This window comes from Equus quagga, chromosome 19 (assembly GCF_021613505.1).
Source record: "Equus quagga isolate Etosha38 chromosome 19, UCLA_HA_Equagga_1.0, whole genome shotgun sequence".
Taxonomy (NCBI): domain Eukaryota; kingdom Metazoa; phylum Chordata; class Mammalia; order Perissodactyla; family Equidae; genus Equus; species Equus quagga.
Window position 1 is genome coordinate 24,866,387 of NC_060285.1, and position 17,663 is coordinate 24,884,049.

Consider the following 17,663-nt stretch of genomic DNA (forward strand, 5'->3'; position numbering starts at 1 on the left):
AGTAATAATTCTTAATTTTGCCTTCCTAAACCAACCATTACAAATTAAAATCATTCCTGACAGTGTATTTATGGATATCTTTACATTGCAGCTAAAGTGCTTCTAAGCATAACATCCTTTGGCTTCAGATGCATTGCTCTATTGTTTCGGGATGTGAAAGCCAGATTGCTTACTGTGTACCCTGTTGCTGGCTCATGGCAGCTAGCAGGTAAAGAGCTGAAGAAATGGCTTTCTATCTCTCTACACTGAAAATACACAAGACAATCAGATGGTTTTGTTGTTGTTACTTGTTTGGGGTTTTTTTGTGTGAAAGATTGGCCCTGAGCTAACACCTGTTGCCCATCTTCCTCTTTTTGCTTGAGGAAGATTGGTCCAGAGCTAACATCTGTGCCAGTCTTCCTCTATTTTATGTGGGCTGCTGCCATAGCGTGGCTCAATGAGTGGTGCTAGATCCGCGCTAGGGGTTCCTAACCTGTGAACCCCAAGCACAGAAGCAGAGCCTGCAAACTCAACCACTACGCCACCAGACAGGCCCCTCTTTTGTTTTGTTTTGAGAAGAAGCCCCAACTTGGAAAGGCTAGAATTTTCCAACTCGCCTTTGCCCCAACACTTCCTGTCTGGAGGCTTCTAATTGCATTGCTAGACAAAAGAAGCCATACACAAGCCTTGTGCTTTTAAATGGTCAAGTTAAATTATGGCTTGGAGTAAAGGAATAATATGGAACAAATGCCTTTGCCAAATGATACAGTCTGCTCTGGCCTTACTGACATTTTGTCTGTTATTTTGAATCAGAACATGGAGGAATTTGCAATTATGCCATTCTCTTCAGCAAAAAAGTGCCAGTCATTTTCTGATGTCTATCTTTTAAATATGTTTTGAAAAATTTTTAAAGAATTTTCTTTTATGAGCTCCTGTTGGAAATCTTAGAGGCTCTGAATTACTTGAAATGGTATAGAGTTACTTCTTCAAGTAAAAACTCTTATTGCAAACAAAATTTTGGAACTACGCTGCACGTGCAGTGTTTGGCAACACATCTGGTTTTTCTGCTTTGATGAAGAAAGAAGCTCAAAGTGTCACTATGAGTCATGGTTTTCTACATCACCTTGCATAGGCATCAAAGCCCTTGCCAGTAGTCCTAAAGAACTTTTACCTATTGTTGCAGAAGTAATCAATTTCACCAGACCCAGGGCTTTGACTCTTTGGAATTTAAAGAAATTTTTGTCAAGAAATGGAATCAGAATACAAAGTTATTCATTGGAATTCACTCCTAAAATAATTCCATAGGGAAAAAGTCATTTGCACTTTTGATTTATTTGATCACGTGAATAAGGTAAGGCTTTTTACTCAGCATAAGATCGTGAGGACGCTATTTTGGAAGCTAACCAAAACACACACACACAAAAAGCCCGTGAGCGCTTTTGGCCAAGTTGCCACTGTTGGAGAAGAGACTTGAAACAGACAAATATGAACAACCTTTCCCAGGCTGGAGGAGCTTCTCTTGGCTCCATTCAAGAGTGATGAAACTTGTCAGGTTCTCACAAGGCAGAAATCTACAGACACCCGGAAACACTGCAGAACTTCTCCAAAGGTTAGTGATTTGACTTTAAACTTGAAATGTGGATTTTAACCATTTTTTTGCTGACATATGCAGCATGGACAATGCTGATTTTGTAAAGATGATCAAACTCATTTTTTTTTTGACGATTGAATTCATTGACCTGAGAACAGAGGAAACCATGCAACTGTATCATCTTGAAGAGTCCTAGAGAAATGCAGTGTGTCTTTTTTTTTTTCTTAAAGATTGGCACCTAAGCTAACAACTGTTGCCAATCTTCTTTTTCTTTTTTTCTGCTTTATCTCCCCAAATCCCCCCCGTACATAGGGGGATATCTTAGTTATGGGTCCTTCTAGTTGTGGCATGTGGGACACCACCTCAACATGGCCTGACAAGCGTTGTTGTGTCCACGCCCAGGATCTGAACCAGCAAAACCCTGGCCACTGCAGCAGAGCACACGAACTTAACCACTCAGCCAAGGGCTGGCCCCCTGCACCGTGTCTTGACATAAGCTTATCCATTTGCTACAATCTACTTTGTTAATCAGGGTTTCCTTTCACTTGTTGCTATCACAATTCAAAGTTAAAATGGATAGAATAGCACAAATGACAAACGTTATGATGTAAAAACTATTCCATAATTTCTTGTCTTCAAGTCAAACAATGGCAGCTTTCTCATTTAAATTTGCTTTGGGGAAGAATTTTAATTTTGTTCTTTTGCAGTTACACGCTTTGGATTTATTTCAAATTACTTCATTTATGTGAACAAATAAGAATGAGAGAAGGAAAAAAATTTTGTAAGTTTTTTTCTGTGTGAAGGAAATCAACTTCTAATGCAATAAAGTGTGTGCCCAAACTTGAGGGGATATTTATGTGCATTTTTGTAAGAAAATGATGCTTTTCTTTCATCAGATCTAAAGAGGTAAATGGCTCCCTCCCCCAAAACGGTTAAGAATCACAGATGTAACATAGTCAACTCATTTTACAGTGAATAACTGGAGACTCTGGAACATGAATAATTACCCAAAGTCACATAGAGAGTAAATGTTAGAACTGGAATTTGAGCCCAGCTCTCTTGTGTCTAAGGTCTCTGTTCTATGTTGCCATTTTGTTTCCTCAGTGGGACATCCCACAGTCACATAAGAAAGTTCTTTGGAACCAAACCAAAACAAAACAAAAATCAAGCAAAAAGCCTCTGTGAAAATGAAGGCTTTTGTTCCAAATGTGCTACTGTCAGACTTTCCCAACCTTGACTTCCTACCTGTCTAGACCTGTGCTGATTGCCAGCTGCTTGAAAAATCCATCTGCCACCTACCCCATCTTGTTCCTGCCTGTTTTTCTTCTTTAACGACAGATGTCCTGGTTTCAAATCCACTAGCAGACTTAAGCATCTTAAATAACCAACACCAGCCCTCACCTGGGTGTGTCTCTGTTCTCTAAACCCAAACCCTGGCTTTTCCTGTTGTGTCATTTTGCCACGATCTCAACTCTGTATATAACACTGTCTTAGTCCATTCAGGCTGCTCTAACAGAATACCATAGACTGGATGGCTTATAAACAACAGAAATTTATTTCTCATAGTTCTGGTAGCTGGGAAGTCTAAGATCGAGGCTCCGGCAGATCCGGTGTCTGGTGAGAGCCCACTTCCTGGTTCATAGCCAGCCATCTTCTTACTATGTCCTCACAAGGCAGAAAGGACAGGGAGCTCTCTGGGGTCTCTCATCAGGGCACTAATCCCCTTCATGAGGACTCCACCCTCATGACCTAGTCACTTACCAAAGGTTAATATCATCATTTGGAGGTTAGGATTTAACATATAAATTTTAGGGGGACAGAAACATTCAGTCTACAACAATTTATACTAGAGCTTAGTGAGTTTTGTAGTGAATATCTTGTGACCATATGCTGAAATGGACACTTTGCTTTAAAAAGAAAAAAATGGAAAAACCAGTTTAAAGCCATTTCATTTTCAAGTATATGAAAGTCATACATTTTTTACATTTAATTTAATAAGTGCCTTTTTAATACCAGGAATTACTTGAATTCAAGAATTTTTCTTAAGTTGCTAACCAAAACAACAAAACAGCGTCGAAATTTTGACTCAATCTATAGTTCTTGTCTGCCACTTTGAAAATGGGATAGGCCATTTCAATTAAACTCGCTTCTAGTACATGAACAATAAAGAATAACAATATTAGCTATCAATATCAATATCAATATGGTACTGGGAACTCTACAAGCACGCCTCTAGTCCTTACAACTGCTCTGCAAAGTAGAAAGTATTAACTCAAGCTAGAGATGAGAAAATCAAGGTCAAAAGGTAGGCTTGTGGGAGCCGGCCCCGTGGCTGAGTGGTTAGGTGCTCGAGCTCTGCTTCGGCGGCCCAGGGTTTCGCTGGTTCGGACCCTGGGCATGGTCGTGACACTGCTCATTGGCCACACTGAGGCGGCGTCCCACATGCCACAACTGGAAGGACCCACAGCTAAAAATACACAACTATGTACGGAGGGCTTTGGGGAGAAAAAGGAAAAATAAAATCTTAAAAAAAAAAAAAAAGGTAGACTTGTTAAGAATGTGCTGTTGATATTATTATATATTACCCAGAATAAATATTTTTTAAAAATTCATATCAAGCCCAACACTTAGACCCAGTATCTTTATCATTGTAGTTTAGAGGTAGTTCAGGAAAAACGTGTGCCTACTGCTGGGAGCCCCAAGGGCCTTTGTTGGCTGCCAGTCCAATTTCCCTTCTCTGCAAGTAGGAGCCCCTCAGGTTGGAGCAGCTGTGGGTGAAATCAAAGCAGGTGATTTGAGAGGATAAACTAAAATGGAAGTCCTACCTAGGAAATCAATAGTAGATGAGGAAATGATGGCAGAGGCGGCATTAGTTTATGCAGACTCAGCTTGCCCGAAAACATGGCGGTCTCCAGCAATGGAGAAGAGTAATTAATAAAATACTTGTGGCAGCTGACTGGGCAGAAACACAGGGGAGGCCCCCCTCCCTCAGCAAGTCCCAGGCACACTTTGGAGAAGACTTTGCAGAGAGGTGGAGAGGGCCCATGAAACACAGGTCAGAATGTGTTAGGCAGCCAACAAACAGGATCATCATGAAGACGACAGGAGCTAGTGTTTATCATAACCATAAGTAAAGACGATGATACAAAATTACCTGTACACTATTACAACATACATAAATATGAAATAAAGGCTAGAAAGAAATATGCCAAAATGATAGAAGTTAACGTGTTGGAGTTGAACAGTTATGGGTGATTTTCTTTCATTTCTTTTCTAAACCTTTTGTAATATTGTTATGTTAAAATTTTTTTTGGAATACTTCTTTTTTTTTCCAAGTAATTTTACTGAGATCATAATGGTTTATAACATTGTGCAATTTCAGGTATACATTATTATTTATCAATTTCTGAATACACTTTGTCATGCTCACCCCAGTAGTCTCATTTTTGTCCATCACCATACATATGTGCCCCTTTATTCCTTTTGCCCAGTCTATTGTTATGTTATAATTTTTAAAGAGTTTTTACCCAAAAAAGGTAATGGGTAAAGAGAACATTTAACTAACATTTTTATATTCTTTAAGAAAAAGAGAAAGTTCTTAAAAACCCTAATAATTTTTCTTCTGTTCCTCTGCTGTCATCTTTTCAAAGTCTGTCTTCAAGCTGCCTCTCATTCCAGTTCATTCCTTGTTTTGAATAAAACAGATGACTGCCCCTCAGGCTCCATTATGATGTATGTAGTTTGAGCCTGTTGGGTTTTGCTGGTTTTGGGTGTCACCTGTGTAAGCCATACAGACGTGCCTAAATCTGAGTTGGAAGTACGTGACTTGCAAAAAAAAGCTGAGACATTCAATTTGTAAGACAGCAGAAGGCATGAATCAGATATTAAAGGACAGACGATGTTTCCCAGCTGAAGAAACAGAAAAACCAAGATGCCAAACTTGGGGAGTAAGGCTATTTTAGAAGGGAAAGTTGGAAACTTGATTCTAGGGGAACAAAACAGATTACTTCACATTTAATGGGCTTACAATATAAACAAAAACTAAATTTATTTCTGAGGATTATTTAAAAACAAATTTGTTAAGGATTTATAGCATATCTCTATTGTGGAATAAAATGCTTAACCTTTCTAATAAAAGTTTAGTACTCATCTTAATCTTGCTATGAATAAACACTAGACCCAAATTTTATTTGACTGTACAGTCATAACTATGTCATTAATTCCTTAAAAACAGGGGCTTAGGGGCTGGCCCCGTGGCACAGCGGTTAAGTTCGCACGTTCCTATTCTCGGCGGCCCGGGGTTTGCGGGTTCGGATCCCCAGTGCGGACATGGCACCGATTGGCACGCCATGCTGTGGTAGGCGTCCCACATATAAAGCAGAGGAAGATGGGCATGGATGTTAGCTCAGGGCCAGGTTTCCTCAGCAAAAAGAGGAGGACAGGCAGTAGGTAGCTCAGGGCTAATCTTCCTCAAAAAAAAAAAACACACACACACACACACACACAAAACAGGGGCTTAGGCAGTCACCAAATAACGCCATACAGACAAGATTCATAAAGAATGGGATGGCCCATCTACAATTTGATAAAGGACTAGTGGCTGTTTCAAAATGTCCTGATTCTTTTTTCTTTTTTTTCATTATCTGTTTCTCAAACCACTCACATAAAGAGAGGCACCTGCCTTTTGTCTCTTTATATAATAGAGTCGCTGTTTTTTAAGAGTGGGTTACTATTAATAACTGAATTACTATGCATAAACAACTGGCATTTGAAATAAACATATCAACAGTTATAGAAAGAGCAGAGATAGCCTGCCTACCCTCCAAATTCTGCCTAGTCCTATGGTACTCGGTCAAACTCTGTGTTGTGCATTCCATGAAGCCGGGGATTACCACTTAAGGTACTTCTGCAATCTCTGTAGCACTCAATGCTAGATTCCTAATTAGTCACCAATAAGCACTTGTTGCCTTGTGCAAGCAGTGTGACCTGCCTTGATCTCCTGCTCCCTCCACTTCTCCCAGCTAGAAGTCCTCCTCTTTCCCTGAGCAGCATATTTGAACTTTCATCTTAAGCTCCTAGTTCTTTCTGAGTTATGGTCAAGGCCTTCTTCTGCACTGATAGACACTAAGCCCTTTGAGGATAGAGACACTGCCTCAGTAGGAATAGCTTTCTATTCTTTACAGTGCCTGGTACATTGTAGACACCAAACACATACCGGTTGAAGGAATATTTGAAAGAAATGATAGTTGAAAAGTAAATATTAGAGACGGAAAACTTCTAGCTCCCAACCCTAAAATTACTTGAGTATCTCTGATAAAATAAATTGAGGTTTATGGTTGTATTTGTAAATACAAAGTATAGAAAATAGATAAATAAGAATCTCTGCTCATATGTTTTGTTCTCCCTACAGGAAAATCTTTACAGATCACAAAGTATGTGTGTCTCATTCATAATAACTATTATTGACCCCTCACATTCTGAATAAATAATGCTTTTGATGAAATACACTAGGGTATAAACATCTAATTCTTTTCTAAATGGGGCTGCTAATCCTCCAGCAAAAATGTTTGTCTCCATTCCCTTTTTCTAAATATTATAATTCTTCTTCTTAGAAGACAGATTATTTCTCTTGAGCATTATAAACTTAGATCTCTGCCTTCCTAGATGCATTTTCATCTAAGTATTTTTCCATGACTTTTATAGTCATGGTGTGCAGGAGTAGAAGGAAGAACACTAACATTTATTCATTGCCTCTTCAGTGCCAAATATTGCATTAGGCACTTTTATATTTGGTATTTCGAGTCCTCATGAAAGTCCCTATGAGATATGCCCATTTTACATATGAAGAAAATGAAGTTCAGGGAGATTAACTATCTTTCTCACTGGCTTACGACAAATAGCAGAGCTAAAATTTAAATCCAGGTTTATTCTACTTCGAATCCTATAGTCTTTCTATTGGATCATGCTAAAATTTTTCTGAACATTTACGCAAAACAAAAGAGGGTTGGAATATTTTATTCCATTGTGCCTAAAAGTGGGTAGAAGGTAGTGAATGAATGAAGCATGAATGTAAACAGAAAGACATCTAGTACCTTAACAGTTGGTCTATTTTAAATGATTTGAATTGTCCAGATATATGAAATATCTTTTTTAACAGACTACCTTACTCAAATTTTTATTATGTTAAGAAAATTATCTTTTAAACAATAAAACCAGCCTTTATAGAATGTCCTTGCATTTCTAGGTGTTTGAGAGGTAATACTGAAATATTTGGCGCTTACGATGGCTTCCAATCAAACTAGAATTTGAAGATAGGTCATTATTATGAGCTCTGGAAAGCAATTTTAACTGTGATCTCCCTAATGGCTTTGAGTTTTAGGATGCCCAAAGAAACAGGATGTCCTGCCCAATGGCAGGCCTCCCCCTGCCTAGAGGGAAAGCACCTTTTTTCTCTTTTTTCCTGAGGAAGATTCTCCCTGAGCTAATATCTGTTGCCAAACTTCCTCTTTTTTTTTTTTTTTTTTTTTGGCTTGAGGAAGATTAACCCTGAGCTAACATCTGTGCCAATTTTCCTCTGTTTTGTATGTGGTTCACTGCCACAGCATTGGCTGACAAGTGGCGTAGGTTCCCGCCCAGGATCCGAACCTGTGAAACTTGGGCCACCAAAGCAGAGCACACAAACTTAACCACTATGCCACAGGGCTGGCCCTGGGAAACACCTTTAATTTCACAGATAATTCACATTTCAGGAATATAAAAACAGGAAATATTTATATTCAGTAAACACACAAAATGAACAGCATTCCAAACTTTTTGGATTATTTTCACATTGAGGAGAAGGCGGGAGAAGGGAGCTGACATTTATTGAATACTACAATCTGTTTTAAAAGGATGCTCTAAACTTGCCAGGTCAATATTTTATATAGGGTCCATTAGGTTTCAGGCATGGGTCACTTGCTATTGCCCACTGCTTCACTCTTTTTCACCATGGAGAGAAATCTGTCTTGAAAAATGTAATCTTATTTGTAGCTTTTATTAACTTCTTCTTTGACCCTGAGGCTAGAAACTGTCTATGAGTTAAGTGGTATGACTTCTATATATACTTACAGAAAGCCTGCATTTATAGCATTGTTGGAAAATTCAGACTTGTATAGACAGGTCAGATAGTAGTTTTTGGTTTTTTGTGCGTGTGAGGAAGATTCGCCCTAAGCTAACATCTGTTGCCAATCTCTCATTTTTTGGTTGAGGAAGATTGATGCTAAGCTAACATCTGTGCCAATTTTCCTCTATTTTCTATGTGGGATGCCACCACAGCGTGGCCTGATGAGTAGTGTGGAGGTGTGTGCCCAGGACCTGACCCCGAGAACCCTGGGCTGCCGAAGTGGAACATGCAAAGTTAACCACAATGCCACCGGGCCAGCCCCCAGATAGGAGTTTCAAATGCCATTAAACAGAATAGCATTTTGGATCATTTTTTCTCTCTCTTTCTTTTTTAAACAGTATTATTTAGGTATGATTAACATACAATAAATTACACATATTTAAAGTGTCCAATTTGGTAAGTTTTTGCATATATATACATCCATGAAACCATCACCACAATATAGAAAAAAAGAGCATATTTATCATCCCCACAAGTGTCCTCATGCTCTCTTTAATCCTCCTCTGCCCTGAACCACGCACCACCGATCTCCTTTTTGCCACTATAGATAAGTTTGTATTTTCTATAATTTTGTAAAAATGGAAACATACAGTGTGTGTACCCTTTTGATCTGGCTTCTTTCACTCAGCATAATTATTTGGGGATTCATCCATGTTGTTGCATATATTAGTAATTCATTCCTTTTTATTGCTGAATAGAATCCCATGCTGAGTATGAATATACCACAATGGTTTATCCATTTATTCATTCATTTGCTCCTCTTCTTGGTTCACCCTGCCCTCCTTACCAAAATTGCTTTCTCTGACTTGCAATTTCTGATTACGCCCTTCGCATTTACCCAGGTGTAGTGGACACCCGGGGTTTCTGACTGCTCTGTGTTCCTTCCCTCTTACATCTGTTAATAGCACCCTGCTGTCCCTTGAATTACTGCGTCTCCCCCACTCTGTCTGCTTAGAGGGTGGACATATATGAACCAGGCTGGGCCAATCAAAGTCCTCCCTTGGAATTTTCAGAGTGGACTTCTTTCCTTTGGATTAGGTACTATGAGGGTGTGAACTGAGAGATGCCAGCGAACTTGAAAAGAAGCCTGTGAGAATGAGGTTGGCATATAGATGGAAGCCTAGATGAGCAATGGAGGGACTGTGTTCTGAGGCCGACTTCCTGGATCCAGCTGATGATAATGCCTGGTCATCCATGGCTTTCTGAATTTTAATTAAGTGGATGCCCTGCATCTGCTCTCCTCCATGTTGTAAGAGTACTCTTAGCACATATCACCCAACTGAAGCAAACTCCATCCAGGCTTTAAGGATTGCCTTGGCCACAATGGCAGTTCACTAATTCAAGCTGGGCTAATTAGGGCTAATGTTTGTGCTGCTGGGGATGTTGCTCCCTCTTTTCTGCAAGACTTGGACTAGAAAGTACAGAGCTACAAAGACTGCAGCCATCTTTCAACCTCATGGGTAGATGAGCGAAGACTGCCAAAGGCAGAACCAAAAGGAGAGAAACCAGGTCCTGGGACATTGTGTGGGCAGTTGGATAAGATGTCCCTGGGAGTCTGTATTACCCCTGGTCTTTGCAGTTATGTAAACAACACAATCCCCTTTTTGCATAAGTCATTTGAATTCCTTTTCACGTTGCTTACAAAAGGTGCTTTACATTTATTATCTCATTTAATCCTTACAATTTGGCAGGTATGTTATTATCCTAATTTTATGTATGGGGAAACTCTTGGTTGAGTAACCTACCAAGTATCACAGTGGCAAAGTTAAGACTCCCATCCAATCCAAGGGACTGCAAAGCGCAGTTCCTGAATGCAATACTGCTTCAGAGCTAGAACTCTGCCCTGCTTAGCTTTGAGTTTGCCTATTCTTTCTCTCTATTATGTGAAGTTTAACACTATTGACATTTGCAGCTTCCTTATTGCTGAAATAAAAATTACATTTATAAGGCTTACTTCTTCTTCTCCGCTGCCCCTGCCCTTTACCTTTCTTGTCATCTTTTCCTCTTCCTCATTTCGTATTTTTCCATTTTTCTGATGTTAAATACCAAATATTTGCTCTAGTCTCTTCTCCACAGGTCATATCAACTCTAAAATGATCCCGGGATTCTGCTGGCTTGAGCAAGGCAAAGTTAGTTTACTGAAAAACTTGCCCTTCTGAACTGACAGCTAAAGACTAGAAGGATCATATCTACAAGTCAGTCTGAAGAAACTTCACCAAAACCAAGTCACTGGGTCAAATTTCAAAGATGACAAAACCATAAGGCCACTGCTACTCCCTCCCTTTTCTCATTCTTTAAAAGGATGAAAAAAGGCGAATAATCACTCCACCAAGCCTCTGGGAAAATAACTAACTGCCACATCCTCCTTCTTTTTTGTTTTTCAGATTGGCACCTGAGCTAATAGTTGTTGCCAATGTTTTTTTTCTTCTTCTTCTCTCCAAAACCCCCCAGCACATAGTTGCATATTCTAGTTGTGAATACTTCTGGTGTTACTATATGAGACACCACCTCAGCATGACCCAATGAGTGGTGCCATGTCTGCGCCAGGATCCGAACCAGCGGAACCCTAGGCTGCCAAAGCAGAACACATGAACTTAACCACTCGGGTACGGGCCCAGCCCGACACAGCCTCCTCCTTAACATGCTTAAGAGGGTAAAACCTCTACTGCTGTAGCTCCCACTTTTCAATATTTTTTTTCTTTCTTTTTCTTCTCCCCAAAGCCCCTTAGTACATAGTTGTATATTCCAGCTGTGAGTGCCTCTCACAACTCTCCTATATGGGACGTTTCCTCAGCATGGCTTGATGAGCAGTGCCAGGATCCTAACTGGCGAAACCCCAGGCCGCTGAAGTGGAGCGTGTGAACTTAACCACTCGGCCACCGGGTGGCCCCTCAGCAATGTTTTTTAAAAATGGGAGGAATTGGGCTGGTCCGGTGGCGCAGCAGTTAAGTTCGCACATTCTGCTTTGGCGGCCCAGGGTTTGCCGGTTGGGATCCCGGGTGCGGACAAGGCACTGCTCAGCAAGCCATACTGTGGCAGGCGTCCCACATATAAAGTAGAGGAAGATGGGCACAGATGTTAGCTCTGGACCAGTCTTCCTCAGCAAAAAGAGGAGGATTGGCAGCAGGTGTTAGCTCAGGGCTAATCTTCCTCAAAAAAAAAAAAAGGAAAAAAGGTAGGAATTTGTTAAATCTTAAAGGTGGCTTCATGTTGTGCTTCATTTTTCAGGAAGCTCAAATAAGCTGCAAATATATTTTATTTGATCAAGAACCCACCTCTGCTTTTTTTCAGTAGACAGAACATTAATCTAGTTAAGAACAGTTAATAGAACAAGGTTTGAAAAAGAAAGAAAGAAAAACAATTAATCCTCTCTTAGTCTCTTAATCAAGCCCCGTATGGAGCCTTACTGGAAGCCTAACACTCGCAAAGCATCTTGTCTGCAAAGGAAGAACAACTTCATTTTAAAACGAAATTGTTTGAAAATTACGTCTTCCTTAACTGCCAAGACTGAGTTTAGTTCCTGGATTCATTTCCCTTGTAAGGACACATGACATCACTTTCCTGAAAGCTTGTCATAATGCGCCCCAGACTGTACCAAATATCTCAGATGTTATCAAGCCTTTATAATTAAATCCAGTGTTGCAAATATGAAATTTTAGATGTAGACAGGGAAGAAATTTCCCTCACAAAATTTGTAACTTGTAGGACTATGGAGATATCCTGATCATGATTTTAAATAGATCTGGCTCTATAAAATCTCTATAGTTAACCTTTAACGTGCTGGGCTCCAACTGAATCATTATGCAATAGTATAAAGCTATTTTGTAAACGTTGGGATGGAACAAAATATTTATAAAAAAATAAATGTTAGAGTGAGGCTAGCTGTTTTGTTTTCAAAGCGGGTTATAAAAAATCTTTTGACAATACTATTTTCTCACCTACAGTTTCATTTTTACCAAATGTAATATTATTTTGCTTGAGTGGTATTAGGGGGAAGATAGTTGATCGTTGCCCTTAGCTGGATTTGCTTCACTCTTGCAAAAAAAAAAAAAAAAAGATTTATTATACAGTTCAGCCTAGCAAAATAGGGAACAGAGCCAGACAAAAAGCATTTTTCCAATTTGGTAAGTTAATTAATTTCTTTGAGAATTTTTTACAATTGTTAGCAATTTGAAATGATTCAAAAATTCAGACGTGGAAAATCGTTTTGTAAAAAGATAACGCTATGTATTGATGATGTATAGAGCAGTGGCTCTCAGACTTCATTGTGCAGCAGACTCCTAGGGGACTTGTTAAAACAGTTTGCTGGGCTCCGTCCCAGAGTTTGATTTAGTTAGTCTAGGGTAGGACTTGAGTATTTTCATGTCTTAGAAATTCCCAGGGGATGTTGCTGCTGCTGGTTCAGGGACCATCGTTTGAGAAGCACTGATGTAGAGCAACTGAAAATCAGCTCAAGTGTCTCTTTTCCATATCTTATCTGAATATGTTTCACATTTGTTTCCCAGGCTATGTCACACTCAAAGTGTGGATCACAGCAAAGACTTTCCTGCTCCATCTCCTTTTCTCTCTGTCCAAAGTTCAGTGACCTTCAAATTCTCCCTTTCAAGGGCCCCCTTTCCCAAGGCTGAAGAGTAAATGCCTGATGCTCCAAGAGAGCAGTTTCCCAGCTGTGCCCGTCAACACACATGAGTTCTCAGAATTTTCATATATATCCTGTGATAAAGCAATTCTGTGGTTAAAACATGTTGGGAGGCACTGGTTTAATCGGAAAGAAAATTACTTTTAAATCTCAGAACATCTGAGAGCTTTTTATATGTAAATGTGCATTGTGAATTTCCAAAAGGAAGATAAAGTATGTGGCATTTCCCAAGTGGATTCGATCTTGGAATTCTTCCTCAACCCCTCTCTCTCCCCAACCAAGCGCTAGGGAATATCTATTCACCACAGTTTGGGAAATGCTCTAAGTAATTTTAGAATTTAACTTTATTTTATAAGGTTAAAAAAAAGTCTATATTACAAGCTAGGAAAAAGGCCAACCGACATGCCAAAAACATGATTATGAATTTCAGATCAATTTAGAACAGTAACTAGACAAATGAACTCACTCATTATTTTGACTGTATGTGACTTTTTCGTTTTTTTATTGTGATAAGAACAGATAACATGAGATCTATCCTGTTAACAAATTTTTAAGTATACAGTACCGTATTGTTAACTACAGGCACAATGTTGTACAGCAGATCTCCAGAACTAGTCATCCTGCATTACAGCAACTCCCAATTTTCCCTACCCTCCAGCTCCTGGTAATCACCCTTCTACTTTCTGCATCTGAGTTTGACTACGTGGGAAACTTCATATAAGTGGAATCATCATTCAGTATTTGTCCCTCTACGATTGGCTTATTTCACTTAGCATAATGTTCTCAAGTTTCATCCGTATTGTCACACCACTCCCTTCTTTTTTATGGCTGAATAATATTCCACTGTATGTATATAACACATTTGATTTTTCATGTGACTTTTTCTTGATCAAATAATTTACTGAGTGATATAAAAAAAGAACCCAATGGCTTCTAGCCTCTGCTGATCATCAGGCCTTTCCTGAGCTCACCACCTAAAATATCACTGTTCCTCTCCTGCAATTTCTTTTCCATTACTGTTTCATTTCTTGATTATATTTCTCATGATTGTAAGTTATTAATTCCTTAAGTGATTTATATATTTATTGTTTATTTCTACCACTAGAAAACAGTTCCATGAGGGCAATACCTTATCTGTCTTGTTCGCTTCTATATCTTTAGTGTCTAGAACAGTGCCAGGCACATCCTGTGCGGTCAGTAAATATTTTTTGATGGAAAGATCAATAAAATCATCATCTCAGCTCTAACCATGAAATCTTATTATAGTAACAAAACATGTAGCAAGAGGAAAGGGGGCTCTTTAGCAGCTTTAGATGAGGCAGTTAGAACAACCTTTTGATTTCTAATGGTGTAATTCCAAACTAATGACATGACAGGGAAATTATTTATGTGAAACTCAGGATGCCACTTTGTAGACTTTCTTCTATCATGATTTTTGATTTTTACTAGGGGACCAAAAAAAGGCATAGAATTATTTTTTAAATAAGGCAATTATGTGAAAAATGCTTGGCATACAAGACAGCCTTAAATAAATATCAATTTCTCTCTCTCTCTAACTTTAAAAGACCTCTGAAGATGATGCTACTGCTTGCTATATTATGAAGTTCTTTGATTTGTACAAATCTAAAAAGCATCCTTCACAGTGCTTTTTTAAAAAGCATACTTGTTCTAAAGGAAAGCTTGTGTTATATATTTGCATTCTTGTATAACAAGCAAGTGTTAAATATGCATAGAGCATAAATGTTGCTAATTTATGGATCCTGGTAATTTTAGAGTCTTGGGAGAAGTCTGATTGAAATGTATGATTCTTGGATATTACAGTAGATACATTCAACTTTGCCAAACAAAATAAGAAGTCAGTAGGCATTATTTTTAGGAGGAAAGGATTCATCCAGGAATCCAAAGAGAAAATTGTCAGAAGTCTTTAGGATATAATATGATTTGAAATTGCATTAAGAATTTATGAAGTCTATTTCCGGGTATTAAAATGGAAAAATATTTATATCTCACTTCACCAGGCCTTTTATGTGGTTTACAGTTTTTTTCTTGTTTCGGTTGTCTACATCCGGTCCCCATTCTTTTCTTTTCAATCCTCTCATTATCTCGCTCTAGGCCTCTGGGCTTGTTTTTATTTTATGCTTTTATCCTTATTAGTGGAAAAAAGTGGGTCAGTATTACTTGTCTTCACTTTCACTCTGCTGTTCATTCCTGACCTAGCTTTTAGCCTCTGGAAAAGAAGAAGGTAAAAACATTTACAGAAACTGGGCCAACCTCTGGGAGGCCCCCCGCCTCCGAGAAAACAAAACCTAGCCGGCCGCAACAGCAGTTCCTCTCTGTTTTCGCAGCACCTATTTCTCTCCTCATAAAGCTCAGATTTTTATTCTACATAATTGTTTACTGAATATGTTTCATCCCAGCCAGACCTTGAGTCCTTTGAGGACGTGGTACATTGCCAAGAATATAATATAAAAAAATGTGGTTTAAATGAATAAATGCTATGTGTGCGAATGACTTCTGCACTAGTACCACCCACCCACACACAATAAAGGAGAAAAGTTGCAGCAATCGATCTGCTTACGTGTTGGTCATTGGACATCCACTCTCCAGAAAACCAGTAGAGAAGTGTGGCCTTGATATCTTAATTATATAATTACTTGGAGAATTAAAGCAGGATTTTTTTCTTTGGGGACTAGGAGGAAGATGAAGGGGCTGAATGACTCAGGGAATTTCTTCTCCAGCGCTAACCTTCTCTCTCCCGTGGGGTCTCCTCACCCCGCCACTCCCCTCCAGCTGCTGCAGAAGCCTGGCAGGGGAGACCGAGGCCCCCACCTCGGGGCGGGGGGTTTCCCGGGGATACCCCGCCCCGCCCTCTAGGCCCCGCCCCCGGCCAGCCGGCCCCGCCCCCCGCTGCCGCCGCCAGCAGGGGTCGCGCTGCCCCCAGCGAGCGGCTCCGGCGGGGGTGGGGGAAGCTCCCGCGGCCGGTCGCCTTTCTCGATCGCCGCTGGTTGGATGGTTTCAATAGAAGTCTTTTTTCTCTCGCGCTCGCTCTCCTCCGGGGAACAGGCGGAGGCGTCAATCCGCAGCCGCCGAGTGAGAAAGAGACGCACACGCAGCGGGCGAAAGCGGCCCGCGCCGTCTCCTCAGCGCCTCGCCGTGCAGCCCCGGGGAGGAAGGAGCCCGGGTCCGGCCGGCCGCCTCAGCCGGGCGTCGGCGCCTGCCTGCCCGCCTGGCTCCCGCCCCGGCCCCTCCAAGGGGATTAGCGGGCTGCCCGCGAGGCTCGGCGGCCCGGGAGCCATGTTGTCCGGGGGGCTAGGCAACGCGTGAGGGACCCGCGGCCCCTCCCGGAGGCTTCAACCCTCGGCGAGAGCCGGAAGGCGGCGGCGGCGGCGGCGGAGGCCTGCGCCTCGGAGGCGCCTCGGGTCTGCCAGCCGCTGGGACCTGGACCTGCATCCGGTCGCCGCGGGCGTCCGCGGAGCCGCTTTCCCTCGGCGCCTCGCTCGCCTCGCCCGCCTCGCCGCGGGACGCAGCCCCGCACTTGCTGGTGAGTTGGCGGCGGGCGGCCGCGCGGGGCTTTCCCGGCTGCCGGGCCGCCCTGGGCGGCGAGAGGCCGGGGGGCGCTTGGCACGGAGGGCCGGGCCGGGCGGCGGGTGCGGGGGGCGCGGGCCCGGCCGGGAAGTTGCGAGAGGGCGGCGCGGCGCAGGGGGTTCGGGGGCGCGTGTCGCCCTCGGGGCCAGCGCGGACCCCGGGCGGCCGAGGCATTTCCGGGGGTGGGGTGGGGTGTGGGTGCCGGACGGGCTTCTGCGCTGGTGGCGCCTCCAGCTGCCGCCTCCGGTGCTGGCTCCCGCTTCGGTCTCCGGGGGAGCCCGGTCTCCCCACGGGGCCGAGGAGGGGAAGAGGCAGAATCCCCCGGGACACAAAGGTCCCCGCGGCGGGGGTGGAGCTGCAGGCGCGGCGGCGCAGCCCCGAGGGAAAGCAGGGGCGCGGGTCTGCGGGAGGTGGGCGCGGAGGCGGCGGCCGCGGCGCCTGCAGCTCCTTGGGGACGCGGGGGTGTGAGTGGGTGGGGAGCCGCGGAGGAGGGGAGCCCTCGCGTGGGGAGCCGGCCGAGACAAAGATCAGGGCAGCCTCCTGCTGACCGGTCACACCCCTGCGTGTCGGTCAACGAGCAGAGGTGGAGGGAATGTGGGAAACTCAAAAGAACTGATGGGGAGGGGGACGTGGGGGTCTGCCAAGTATTGTCGTCTGGGTCGCGGTTGCTTTTCTCAGCGTTTTTGGGCCCGACGCTTTTGCTCCCC

At 42.2% G+C, this 17,663-nt stretch overlaps 1 protein-coding gene across 5 annotated transcripts in view; it reads left to right on the plus strand.

Annotated features, from left to right (window-relative positions):
• Positions 1-1,515: 1,515 nt before the first annotated feature.
• CDK17 (cyclin dependent kinase 17) overlaps positions 1,516-17,663 on the plus strand; it is a 122,798-nt gene continuing 106,650 nt past the window's right edge. For 4 of the 5 annotated variants that reach the window (XR_006886212.1, XM_046646723.1, XM_046646725.1 and 1 more), the window contains exon 1: positions 1,516-1,588. Coding sequence is in view for 3 of the 5 variants with exons in the window: in XM_046646723.1 (XP_046502679.1) it covers positions 1,518-1,588 (71 nt within the window). In the remaining 2 variants the exon portion in view is untranslated. Of the gene's footprint in view, positions 1,589-16,331; positions 16,913-17,663 lie in introns of those variants that run through there. The other variant, XM_046646726.1, reaches the window with a different exon arrangement.